Genomic DNA, 12692 nt, shown 5'->3' with positions numbered 1-12692 from the left:
AGCCTTGAAGGTCCAGGTCCTCCGTCAGCCCGTGTCCCAGCGCCCTGCACCCTTCTCCCCCAGTCACATTACACCCAGAAGGCAGGAGCTGCCCTCCTGCTTGCCGCACACCACCCGTACACACATCACAGGCTGGTCCTTGCCATGTGTTCACACCTGGAGCCTGGGCACTTGTCCCTGAGCTCCTTTTACTTAAGGCTCGCCCTACCACGTGAGCCACAGCTCCACATCCAGCTTCTTCTATATAGGTGGTATTGAGGGATCTAACTCAGGGCTTCATGCATGGTAGACAAGCCCTCTACCCCAGGCCACACTTCCAGTCCCCAGCAGTTTTGCTTCTGTGCAGAGGCAGCAGAGGAGGGTGGTGTTGGAGGGAGCCTGTCTGCACCTCATTCTGAAGTACAAAAGCGATGGGGCACTGGTGCTGTGAATGACAGCGGAGGCTGGAAGAATGGACACCTGCTCTGCCACCCTGGTGGGGAGCCTCATGATTGGAAAAACATGGATTCTAAAAAACACATGTCTATAAATCTGGCAAGCGTCTGGGGGTCTGGTGGGGAAGTAGGCTGTGTACCGCTGGTAAGAGTAGCGTTTCAAGCAGGGTCTACTGAGAAGCCACTCCACGTGGCCTCGTGGAATTAGGGGCACAGTGGGTGACAGTCATCTACTTGTCCTTTGGTAAGTTTGCACATCACTGCCTGACTTGTTCTGGAGATGGGGTGATCTGAAGACCACGGGTTCGCCAGGGGCATTCCTTCTAGTGACAGGTCCTGCTCCAGGCAAGCTCAGCCTCCCGGGAGTCACAGTTGGCCCTTCCCTTGTGGGCAGAAGAGGCATTGTCGGCTCAGCAGTGGTGAGGAAAGTGGCCGAGGGTGATGAGAGGGGAGCCATCTAGGCCTCCCCATCACCCCTGGAGGCTGCTGTGGACTCCCCGGAGACAGGAAGGAGAGCAAGGCTGGGGCTTGAGTGCCGAGGCTTCCTCATGAACGGGAACACCCTGTGTGTTGGGCAAGAGGCTGAGAGTAGGTACCGAGGGACCCCAGCCCCTACCGCACGGGCCTTCCTGCCAGCAGATACAAGGCACTGCCAGAGCTCACCGTCGTCTCGTCTCCGATGGGATCACAGCGTCCACCAGTAAGCTCTTATACACGTCAGACTTCAGGAACCTCGGGTAGGAATCCTGCAAGAGACAACGGTGGCCTCCCAGCATCCCGTTTCTCACCTCTCAGGCCTCTTCCCAGCACCTTCAAATCATTTTGGTGGTGGTGGTGGTGGTGGTGGTGAAGGGACTTGAACTCTAGCTCTTAGCTCAAGGCTAGTGCTCGATGACTTTGAGCCACGTCGCCAACTTCTGGTTTTCTGTGGTTAGTTGGAGATCAAGAGTCTCACAGACTTTCTGTGCCCAGGCTGGCTTTGAGCCTCAATCCTCAGATCTCAGCCTCCTGAGTAGCTACGATGACAGATGTGAGCCACCGCAGCTGGCTGAATCATTCTTGATAACGGTAGAGGAAGGGATGCACAGATTCTGCTATGTGATCTGTGCCACTGGGCCGGGGGTACAGGGGAGTATGGTTGGAAGATGCCACCCACAGACAAAGAGGCAGCAGTAGAGCTGGACTTGGCCATGCTGCAGTCTGCCAAAACCTGGATTAGGTGGAAGGCTCACCCTCTGAAGTGCTCTTGACCGACAACAATCCAAAGTGCAGGTAAATCTGAAGGGCTGTCCTGAGAGGACCCAGAGGCGACACCCACCTTCTTCATAAGCACGTAGATGTGCATCTGGGCATCGTCCAGGACATAGCGGTGGGGCTGTGCCAGTCCCTCCAGCGTGCGCTCCATCGTCCGGCTATCAATGTTGACCCAGCGGGCAGCTCCAGGGGCCAGAAACTGCCTGGGGACGGGGACCGAGACGGCACCATTGGGCCCAGGCTGCCCATGCCCGATTGGCTGCTGCTCAGTGCCCGCCCCATCCAACTCACTGGTACACGGCCTCCACCAGGGCGGGGACCTGGGCCTGCCCTCCGAAGCGCAGCTCCTCGCACGCCTCCCAGAAGCTGAGGTTTTCCGCTGGAGGTCAAGCGCCAAATCAGGGGCCCACCCTGAGCAGAGGCAGTCTGGGCACCCAGTGCCTTGGCAGGAGGAGTCCTGCTCAGAGAGCCAGCCCAGGCAGTGCCCTCCCTGGGCCTGGAGCAGGGATGGGGGCTTCTTACCACTGAACTCCTTCTGGAGAAAGTCCATGAAGTGGACCCTGCCCACAGGGTCACCCAGGAGCTCCCAGAAGCTGAAGCCCCATCGCTCCACGCGGAGCTGTGTGGGTGCAGCCACGCTGGTGGAGTTGGGGGACAAGGTGGGGATGCTGACCCTCTTTGCAGCCCCAGGCAGGAGGTATCCTCATCGCCGCCCGCCCGCCCGCTCACTTGGGACTCACGTTGCAGCATTCATGGCCCAGTAGTCCACACTGCCTGTGATCCAGGGGTTGCTGGGCAGGCACCCTGACAGGATGGGGTCATGGGCACTGCGCTGGCTGCTGAATGCCAGGTACCTAGGGCACACCAGTAGGTAGTGCGGCCTGGCCTTGGGAGGGGGAGGCTCCAGGCAGTCTGGGCTGAGGGCACCCCACACACTCACGCCTCAAGGCATGTAGAGGACTTCACTCGGGTCCTGCCAAGCGCTCTCCTGGTACAGTCAATCTACAACAGCAGACCCGAGTTGCCCAGCAGGGATAGACAGACTCCTCTCCACACCCCGCTCCCACCCACAGAACCTACCTCCCACTTGTAGAAAGCCGAGCTCTGCGTCTAGAAAGTCACAGAGGGCTGCAGTTAGCAGGCAGGTCTGTGGGCACTGGAAGACCTCCCCAGCCAGCACCACAGGACTGAGCCCTCACCCCACCAGGAAGTGGCAGACGGTGGTCCCCAACCTTGACCCGCAGAGTTCTCGCCTCTAGGAGGCCTCTGGAAGCCTTTAACCTAAGACTGAGGAGGCTTCCCAGAGCCTCAGGGTCTCAAGTTGCTCTGAAGTTCCCTAATTGTGATTTACCTGCTTTAAAATTTAAAAAAATGCTTCGAGCCTATAATCCTAGCTACTCAGGAGGCCAAGATCTGAGGATGGTGGTTCAAAGCCAGCTCAGGCATGAAAGTCTGTGAGACTCTTATCTCCAATTAACTACCAGAAAACCAGAAGTGGCACCATGGCTCAAGTGGTAGAGCTAAAGAGATCAGGGACAGCACCCAGGCTCACAGTTCAAGCCCCAGGGCTGACAAAAGTAACAAAAACCAAAAACTTCAGCATGGGAGCTTGAACATAGGGTGTTGTGCTTACGAGGCAGGCTCACAACTCCAGAGCTCCTCCAGGAACTGTTGGTGTGGGGGTGGCAGGGAAGCAGGAGACTAGTAACCCAGGCCTTATTCCTACTGGTCCCCCTTCCATCTCTGTACTCTGACACAGCCCTCCCCCCACTCCTGGGGCCTTGCCGCTTACTTGTACCCAGGGCAGCAAGTGGAGCAAAAGCAGTGGAGCTGAGGGCAGGGCGTACAGGAGACTGAGATCAGGAGAGGAGCAGGAATGGCTGCATTAGGAGTGCTTGCGGGGAGGGTGTCACAAGGATGGACAGAAGAGTGGGTGGACAGGCAGCCCCAACAGCCAACAGCCCCACCGTGGGTAGAGAAGGGTGAGGTATGCGTGCTGGGGTGAATGTGCCATGGTTACCATCTGCACAAGGCTGGCTGCACAGGTGCCCCTCTCCGGACCCTGCTCCAGAACATTGTGAACCCCAGGCTGCAGAAATACAGGCAGAAGAAATACAAATAGGGAGTAGGCCCCCAACTCCAGAGATCCCAACATCCTTCATCCTCTACTGTGGGACGCAACACATGGAAACTAAACCCTAACTGGGTCCTGAACTCTTCCCTTCCCGCTGCTCACTCTGCCCTCTGGTGGGTAGAAGGACTCAAACCACTTGTCAGCACCTAGCTTCCCAGACAGTGGCCCCTCCAGACCCAGTCTTTCCTGCTACAGCTGAGTCCAGTCCTCCCGCAGCTCAGAGGGCCCCCAGTTCTACACTGGCTTCCTCATCCTTCCCTTGACCCCTCAGCAGGAAAATTCAGAAGCTTGCAGAGAGTCAGAAATCTGACTGTCTGACCCCCTCAACGCCGCCTGAGGGGCTCACCGGGGGTCTGTTCACCAGCCAGTATATCTGCTCTTGGCATGCAATGACCAGCCTGTCCCCCTTCCTGCGCTGCTTAGCTGCCCTGGAAAAAGAAGGCTGAGATGAGGAGACCCTGGAGCCACCACAACACAGGCCAGGGGCTAAGCAGGCAGCAGAGCCTGGGGTGTCTGGTCACAGTTTGGAGAAGACACGTGCTGGGCTAGACTCTGCTGGGTCTCCCAAGCGGTGCCAGCTGGTCACGGGCAGGTTGGGGTCTCACCGCAACTGCTCTCGAGCCTGCATCACTACTAGATCCCATGTGTAGTTGAGCTTCTTGTGCAGCTGGTCATACTGCTTCTAGGGGATAGTGAGGACTCCAGTGGGTGACAACTGCCTCCCCTTGCATGTCCCACACTAGGACAAGGACCCTGGTGCCACCCCCCCCCCCTGGAGTCTTCAGGGAGTGCTGGGTGTGAATTATTTTTCTGCCTGGAAATGAGGTCAACATACACTCCTTAGAGCCTTGTGCAAGGGCTGCCTCCCCCCCTAGCTCTAGACACCCTGAATTTCCCTTCCTGTGGAATGGAGGCTCCCCAGGGAGACTGCGCAGACCATAGTATCTGTGTGCATTATTTTGTCCTGGGCACGGTGGAAGGGTGATGCTCCTTGGGTGGGACTCAGCCTGCAGAGCGACCTACCTACCTTCTCATAGCCGATTAAGGCCCCCTGTTTTTGGATGTTCTTCTTGGCCAGATAGATGGCTGGAAGGACAGTAAGCAGGCTGCAGAGGGACAAGCTCCGCCTCTACCCAGGCTGACACCTGGGGGTCGCCAGTCCCAGACCTCTGCCTCTACTTACCAAAGTCCAGCTCAGCAGCTGGCCACACGGTGCTCGTCCAGAAGTATGGTGTCTGGTGCAGACCAGGGACCAGGGTTTCCAGGAGCTCCTCAGAGTCCCCCACCAACCCTCACTGCTCTCTCAAAGGCCTGGAATGGGGGGACGGGTCTCCCCTCACCCCACCTCAGCTCCACTGACCATGCCCTGGCCCCGGGCTTCTGCAGAGTGAGGGTGGAGCGGTGGCCGCCGCCCCGGCGCGCCCTGGGCGCGGGCGCCTGTCTGCTCCTGGGCTCTCAGGACACCTGCAGGTCTGTTCTCTAGGGAGTCCGGCCTGACCCTCGCCTCGAACCCACCCGGAGACCGACGTCCCCCGGGGCCGACCTGGAAGCCGTAGGGCGTCTCGTCGGGCCGGAGCGCCGGGCTGCGGGGCCCGCGCAGCGGGTAGATGTAGCCGTGCCGCGCCAGCAGGGCGCCGAGGTGCAGGGCCTCTGCGGGGCGGGGCGGGATGAGCGCGCGGCCCGGGCGCCTCGCCCCGCACCTCCCCCGCCGGCCGACCCTCACCCTCCTCTGAGACACAGAGCTTCTGCACCAGCCACTCCGCGACATCCCGGCCTGAGCGACGGGGAGGCGGGGCAGGAGGCGGCCGAGGGCGGGGAAGGGCGAGAGGGGGCGCTGCTCAGAGGCCGCCCCGCGGTGATCGCCACGCCCCCCAGCGCTAGCCACGCCCTGCCCGCCCCGCGGCGCTCGCCACGCCCCGCTCGCCACGCCCCTCCCGGCGCTCGCCACGCCCTCCCCGCGGCCCTTACCCTGTCTCTCCCGGGGCTCGACACTCCGCGCGGCGCTTACCCCGCCTCTCCCGGCACTAGCCACGCCCCCGGCTCTAGCCACGCCCCGGATCTTGCCCCGCCTCTCCCGGCACTAGCCACGCCCCGGCTCTAGCCACGCCCCGGATCTTGCCCCGCCTCTCCCGGCACTAGCCACGCCCCGGATCTTGCCCCGCCTCTCCCGGCGCTCGACACGCCCCTTACCCCGCCTCTCCCGGCACTAGCCACGCCCCTGGTGTTCTTCTCGCCCCGCCCCCCCGCCAGGCGCTCGCCCCGCCCCGCCCGTAGTCACCGGCCACGGCGTGGGGGATGACCGTGATGAGCAGACGCTGGCTCCGCATCTTCACGCCCTGGTCCGGGTCCTGCATGCTTAGGACCACGCGCTCCATCTGCGTAGAGGGACTCGAGAGGAGCCGCTCTGCGGGGCCCGCCCCCGCCCCGCCCCAGCGATCCTCTCACCGCGCTCTGCGGGGCCCGCCCCCGCCCCGCCCCAGCGATCCTCTCACCGCCCCCGGCCGGCCCCCGGATCGCCCCGCCCCGGCGATCCTCCCCCCCCCCCCCCGCCCGCCCCAGCCCGGCGATCATCCTCCCTCCCCCCCCTCCCCCGGCCCTCCCCGGCCCGGTGATCATCCTCCCCCCCCCTCCCCGCCCGCCCCTCCCGGCGATCATCCTCCCTCCCCCCCCCCCCCGCCCGCCCCGGCCCGATGATCATCCTTCCCCCCCCCCCCCCCGCCCGCCCCTCCCGGCGATCATCCTCCCTCCCCCCCCTCCCCCGGCCCGCCCCGGCCCGGAGATCATCCTCCCCCCCCACCCCCCCGCCCGCCCCGGCCCGGCGATCATCCTCCCCCCCCCCCCGCCCCTCCCGGCGATCATCCTCCCTCCCCCGGCCCGCCCCGGCCAGGAGCTCCTCCCCCTCCCCGTCCCACCCCGCCCCGCCCCGCCCCCCGCAGCCCTCGGGCCCTGCGGCCCCCGCCCACCTTGCGCAGGTCGGGGCGCTGCTCGCGGGGTCGCCCTCCCGGAGGTGCGCGTCCCACGGCCAGGGCCATGGCGGCTGTCCGAGCCGCCCCGCCCCACGCCCGCCTGCTGGATTAACCTCGGGGCTTGGGGCGGAGTCCACCGACAGCCTCCGCCCCGCACCGGCGCAGGCACCGCGCAGGCACCGGCCCTCCACCCCCACACACACACCCGACACCCCGAAATCCCTCCACACACACACGACACCCCAAAATCCCTCCACACACCCCGAAATCCCTCCACACCCTCACACACACCCTGACACTCCCTGACACCCCGAAATCCCTCCACACACACCCCGAAATCCCTCCACACACCCCGAAATCCCTCCACACACCCCGACACGCCCTGACACCCCGAAATCCCTCCACACCCCGACACGCCCTGACACCCCGAAATCCCTCCACACACCCTGACACGCCCTGACACCCCAAAATCCCTCCACACACCCCGAAATCCCTCCACACACCCCGACACGCCCTAACACCCCGAAATCCCTCCACACACCCCGAAATCCCTTCACACACCCCGACACCTCCACACACCCCACACACACCCCGACACTCACCTGACACGCCCTGACCCCCGAAATCCCTCCACACATCCCAAAATCCCTCCACACACCCCGAAATCCCTCCACACACACCCCCAAACACACTGACACGCCCTGACACCCCGAAATCCCTCCACACACACACCCGAAATTGCTCCACACAACTCCCACACACACCGACACGTCCTGACACCCCGAAATCCCTCCACACATCCCCAAAAGCCCTCCACACACACCCCGAAATCCCTCCTCACACCCCGACACCTACACACACCTCGAAAGCCCTCCACACACCCCGAAAGCCCTCCACACACCCCGAAATACCTGCACACACCCCAAAATCCCTCCACACACCCCAAAATCCCTCCACACACACACCCACACACCCCAACACACCCTGACACCCCTCCACACACACACCACATACACCCCGAAATCACACACAAACTCCTCCACATACACCCCGAGATCTCCACACACCCCGACATGTCCTGACACCATTCCACACACCCTGAAATCTCCACACACACACCCTGACACCCTTACACACACACCAACACCCCTCCACACACACCCTGACACCCTTACACACACACCAACACCCCTCCACACACACACCCTGACACCCTTACACACACACCAACACCCCATCCACACACCCTGACACCCTTACACACACACCAACATCCCATCCACACACCCTGACACCCTTACACACACACCAACACCCCTCCACACACCCTGACACCCTTACACACACACCAACACCCCATCCACACACCCTGACACCCTTACACACACACCAACACCCCTCCACACACCCTGACACCCTTACACACACACCAACACCCCTCCACACACACACCCTGACACCCTTACACACACACCAACACCCCATCCACACACACACCCTGACACCCTTACACACACACCAACACCCCATCCACACACACACCCTGACACCCTTACACACACACCAACACCCCATCCACACACACACCCTGACACCCTTACACACACACCAACACCCCATCCACACACACACCCTGACACCCTTACACACCAACACCCCATCCACACACCCTGACACCCTTACACACACCAACACCCCTCCACACACACACCCTGACACCCTTACACACACACCAACACCCCATCCACACACCCTGACACCCCTCCACACACACACCGACACCCTTACACACACATACCAACACCCTTATACACACACACACCAACACTCCTCCACACACACACCCCGACACCCTTATACACACACTCACCTTGACACCCCTACACACATGCCTGCACATACCAGGGCCAGAGCCTCCTGGTCTCGGAAGCCCAGTGAGGGGCTGAGTTGGGGAGGAGGACTGGGCCCCGGGAGCACAGACGGGCTGCAGGCCAAAGGCAGGTCTCCAGCAGAGGCCGAGAGCACAGAGGATGGCCAGAAGGGGACGACTTCCTGCCCGGAAGCCCTAGGGAAGGCAGCCAGGGCCCAGGGTCCCCTCCGGGAAGCAGTGGTGTAGGGTCTGGGCCCCCACCCGTGTGTAGGCCCCCGTGTGCGCAGAGACGGGCTGTGGTCTGGGTGCGCCGTCAGGTCAGGATGATCGCTGGAGTGTCACTGGTCATGCGGACCTCCACACAGCACCTGAGTGCTGCTGCAGGCTGGCGAGACGCGGGTTACACGTTCCAGCTGGATCCTGGGCAGTGCATGCCGCCAGCCCAGCGGAGCGAGGCTGTGGACCGTTTGTTCCTTGGCTCGGTACGATGGATGGTGGGTTTGTTGGAAATGTGTCATGTTTGACCTGAGGTTTCTGTCGGTTTGGGGCTCTGACCACAGAGTGGTGGTTAGCTCACGTCTGGTCAGTTGCACAGGGGTCTGGTGGGCCAGGAGACTGGACGTGAGACCCTGGGAGTGTGGGACGGGGTTCTGTGTGTGGACGGGGATCTCAACACTCCTTCACTCAGAGTCACCCGGGGCTTCTGGGCTCGGTGGCCCTGCCACAAGTACTTTTTTGACCCTCTTTTAACAGCTCGGTCCCCCCTACCTTGGTGTCTCCCGGTTATTCCAGGGCCTCCAGACTCTTCTGCTTCCCCACTCGAGGGCAGCCTTGGACTAAGAGCTGCCAAATATTGGCCCCGTGGTTCCATTGCCATTACCTGCGAGTCCAGGTCCTAGAGGAGCTAGACAGAGGCCGGGATGTGGCTTCCCTGATGGGGAGGGAGGATGACCTCCCCTCCCCACAGGGCAAGTGGGGTGGCTGGGCTCTGGAGGCCAGCCGGGCCCGGTGGCTGATTTCCTCCACTGCAGGGCCACGGAGGTGAGGGCGCTCCTTCTGCAGGGGCCCGGGGAGGGAGGGCTGTGGTCCCACAGGGCGTGGCACAGGGCGTGGCACAGGGCGGTGGCACAGCAGCCCAGGGCTTGCTGGTCCTCCCCAGCAGTGCTGAGCAGGGTCTCCGCGGAGGGGCGAAGCCGGGAAATCCGCTGGCGAGCGCAGGGCCTCCGAGCAGGGCCTGTGTGTTGTTGTTTATTAATCATGGATTGTGTCTGTGCCCGTCCTGGGGCTTGAACTCGGGGCTTCCACGGCGAGGGCTCTGAGGGCTCTCGGGCTCCAGCCGGGCCCCGGTCCGGGTGATCAGGGGGAGGAAGCCCTGCCCGGCTGCCTTGAGCCCTGGTCCTCAGACCGCAGGCGGCTCCCCGTCCCGCTGGGCCCGGCCGGGCTCCGGGTCCCTCGGGTCCCTCGGGTCCCTCCGCACCCCTCTTTCTGCAGTGTCCTCCTCTCTCCAAAGTTAGGGGCCCCGGGGACACGGGAGGACAGGACGACAGTGACAACGGAGCTCACAGGTGCGGCGCTCGGCGGCGGGCGCGGGGAGGGCGGGGAGGGCGGCGGGGAGGGCGGGGAGGGCGGCGGGGCGCGGGGAGGGCGGCGGGGAGGGCGGGGAGGGCGGCGGGGCGCGGGGAGGGCGGCGGGGAGGGCGGAGAGGGCGGCGGGGCGCGGGGAGGGCAGTGGGGCTCGGGGCGCGGGGAGGGCGGGGGCCTCGCCGCCCCGCCGCCGCCCCGCCGCCGCCTTCGCCGCAGTGGTGGCGAGCGCGCCTGGGCGCGGCCGGGACGCCCCGGAGCCGGCGCCGTGCGGGCGACACGCGCGTCTCTGCGGGCTCGCGGGGTCCGCGGAGCGGCTGGGGGCGCGCGGCGCGGGCGCGGCGCTGGGCGCGGGGGGCGCTCCCGGCCGGGATGAGCTCACCGCATTCGCGCCGGGGCTGAGCCGAGGGAGCGGGCGGCGGCTCCGCGGCGGGCCTGGGCCACCATGCTGGGCCTGGACGCCTGCGAGCTGGGGGCGCAGCTGCTGGAGCTGCTGCGGCTGGCGCTGTGCGCCCGAGGTGAGCGGCCGGCGGCGGCCACGTGCGCGGGGGGGGGGGGGCCGGGGCTCCTCTCCCCCACCCCGCAACTTCGGGGGTGCGCGGGGACCTCGAGGATCCCGCCGGGGGTGCGGCCGTGGGTGGGGGCTTCCCTCGGGTTTGCCCTCCTGGGGAAAGGAGCCAGGAGTGGAGGAGCGCGGAGGCAGGAGGCAGGGGTCCCCCGGGGTGGGCGCCCCTCCAGGCGGGAGCGGGCGGGTGGGGGCTCCGGACGCCCCATCCCTGGAGCTCCACCCGAGGGGCCCTGGGCTCCTGCGGCCTGGGCTGTCCGCAGTGGTCCCCGGCCCCGGGGGAGCCCGTCCCCGTGCCTCTCCCGTTGGCCTGGGTGTCAGGGAGCAGCCCTGCATCCATAGCTGAGCAGAAGCAAGCTGGGGCTTCCAAGACGCCACTGGGTCTCTTGGAAGCTTTCTGCCCGGGCTTGGACCTGAAGAAGCCAGGCTCGGGCGCCGTGTGTCCTCCAGGGCCTCAGGAGTCCACCTGGGCCAAACCTCCCGGCCGGCTGCTCCGAGCCCCCTGGAGCAGTGGGAGATGCAGCTGGCACGACCAGAGCCTTCCGCTTGGTATTCCAAAGCCAGGAGGGGCTGGTGGCAGCGTGCTCACGCAGCTCCCCGTCTCCCAGTCCTCCTGGCCGACAAGGACGGTGCCCCCACCCCGTCGGATGAGGTGCTGGATGAAGCCGTGCCCCAGTACCAGGCTCCGGGGAAAAAGAGCGTGCTGGAGATCTGGGAGCTGGACCCAGAGGACGAAAGCCTGGCCAAGTACAAGCAGGCACTGCTGGGGGCGCTGCCGCCTGCCATGGGTAGGGGCCTGGGCCCTGGGCGTGAAGGGCTGCAGCCAGGGGAGTGGGAGGGAGGGTGGGTGCCAGGCGCGCTGTAGACACTGTTTCTTCTCAGACTCCAGCCTACCTAACGTGCAGGTGACCAGGCTGACGCTGCTGTCGGAGCAGGCTCCAGGGCCCATCACCATGGACCTCACAGGTAGCCGCTTGCGGATCCCAGAGCCATCCGCTGAGTGTCAGGCTCACCACCACAGACCTCACACAGGGGCTTCTGGGGGGCCCATCTCAGGGGCTCAGGCCACACCTCCCTTTTCCCTGACAGGGGACCTGGCCGCACTGAAGAACCAGGTGTTCATCCTGAAGGAAGGCGTTGATTATAAGCTGAAGATCACCTTCAAGGTGAGGACAGCGGCTCAGGGGGGTGGTCAGTGCCGCCCCGCCTCTTCAGGGAGCCTCTGAAGACTCTCCGGTCCTCTAGGTCAACAAGGAGATCGTGAGCGGCCTTAAGTGTCTGCACCATACCTACCGCCGGGGTCTGCGAGGTGAGGGCCGCCATGGTGGGGAGGGCGGCTGGGGGAGAGGGGGGGCGGACTGTGACAGCCCCCGATGATGCCTCCCGTCCTGCAGTGGATAAGGCCATCTACATGGTGGGCAGCTACGGCCCCAGGGCCCAGGAGTATGAGTTCGTGACACCGGTGGAGGAGGCGCCCAGGGGCGCGCTGGTGCGGGGTCCCTACGTCGTCAAGTCCCTCTTCACAGACGACGACTGGACGGACCACGTGTCCTGGGAGTGGGGCCTCCAGGTCTCCCAGGACTGGAAGGACTGAGCCCGCTTGGGGCCCGTTAGTGGAGAGTCCCCTCTAAAGTCAACGGCTGCACAGGGACCCTCAGCTTTCCCTAGCACCCCACCAGTGACCAGACTACCCCATATTCTCTGCTCTATTCTCACCCCCGCCCCATGCCCCGATAGCCCCATTAAACATCACCTGTCTCGCTGCCCTCGTGTTGCCTCTTTCTGCCTTCCCCCACTCTTGGGCTTTATCTTGAGACCCAGCCAGGTGCCACGTGGCTGTTGCTGCTTGGTCCCCGGGCTCCTTATCTACCCCAGCCTTCAGGGCCCAG

General features: G+C 64.3%; 2 protein-coding genes across 2 annotated transcripts; one reads left to right on the top strand and one right to left on the bottom strand.

The window, feature by feature from the left end:
* Nucleotides 1-522: 522 nt before the first annotated feature.
* Nucleotides 523-6867, bottom strand: Rgs11 (regulator of G protein signaling 11). The gene is made up of 17 exons (XM_090324988.1): nt 6786-6867; nt 6101-6197; nt 5546-5596; nt 5366-5472; nt 5006-5057; nt 4850-4908; nt 4428-4504; nt 4169-4250; nt 3709-3777; nt 2769-2798; nt 2629-2690; nt 2429-2542; nt 2211-2326; nt 1980-2067; nt 1753-1891; nt 1098-1180; nt 523-997 (listed from the first exon to the last, which is right to left on the bottom strand). The coding sequence occupies exons 1-17, from the start codon at nt 6852-6854 to the stop codon at nt 892-894; spliced, it is 1401 nt and encodes a 466-aa protein (XP_090181114.1). The 5' UTR covers nt 6855-6867; the 3' UTR covers nt 523-891.
* Nucleotides 6868-10440: 3573 nt separating this feature from the next.
* Arhgdig (Rho GDP dissociation inhibitor gamma) lies at nt 10441-12569 on the top strand. The gene is made up of 6 exons (XM_090325026.1): nt 10441-10756; nt 11412-11591; nt 11686-11769; nt 11893-11969; nt 12049-12112; nt 12198-12569. The coding sequence occupies exons 1-6, from the start codon at nt 10684-10686 to the stop codon at nt 12395-12397; spliced, it is 678 nt and encodes a 225-aa protein (XP_090181152.1). The 5' UTR covers nt 10441-10683; the 3' UTR covers nt 12398-12569.
* The last annotated feature ends 123 nt before the right edge of the window (nt 12570-12692 follow it).

Source organism: Megascapheus bottae, chromosome 36 (assembly GCF_031878675.1).
Source record: "Megascapheus bottae isolate mThoBot1 chromosome 36, mThoBot2.hap1, whole genome shotgun sequence".
NCBI lineage: Eukaryota > Metazoa > Chordata > Mammalia > Rodentia > Geomyidae > Megascapheus > Megascapheus bottae.
This window is presented reverse-complemented; position numbering and strand designations above follow the sequence as displayed.

Bases quoted from the DNA above. Each gene is read 5' to 3' on its own strand.
- Rgs11 (XM_090324988.1), bottom strand. From the start codon at position 6,854: ATGGCCCTGGCCGTGGGACGCGCACCTCCGGGAGGGCGACCCCGCGAG. The intron at 1,892-1,979 runs GTGAGTTGGATG...CCCCGTCCCCAG, and splicing joins CTGGTGGAGGCCGTGTACCA to GCAGTTTCTGGCCCCTGGAG. The intron at 998-1,097 runs GTGAGCTCTGGC...CCCAACACACAG, and splicing joins CCATCGGAGACGAGACGACG to GGTGTTCCCGTTCATGAGGA.
- Arhgdig (XM_090325026.1), top strand. From the start codon at position 10,684: ATGCTGGGCCTGGACGCCTGCGAGCTGGGGGCGCAGCTGCTGGAGCTG. The intron at 11,770-11,892 runs GTAGCCGCTTGC...TTTCCCTGACAG, and splicing joins CATCACCATGGACCTCACAG to GGGACCTGGCCGCACTGAAG. The intron at 12,113-12,197 runs GTGAGGGCCGCC...CCCGTCCTGCAG, and splicing joins CTACCGCCGGGGTCTGCGAG to TGGATAAGGCCATCTACATG.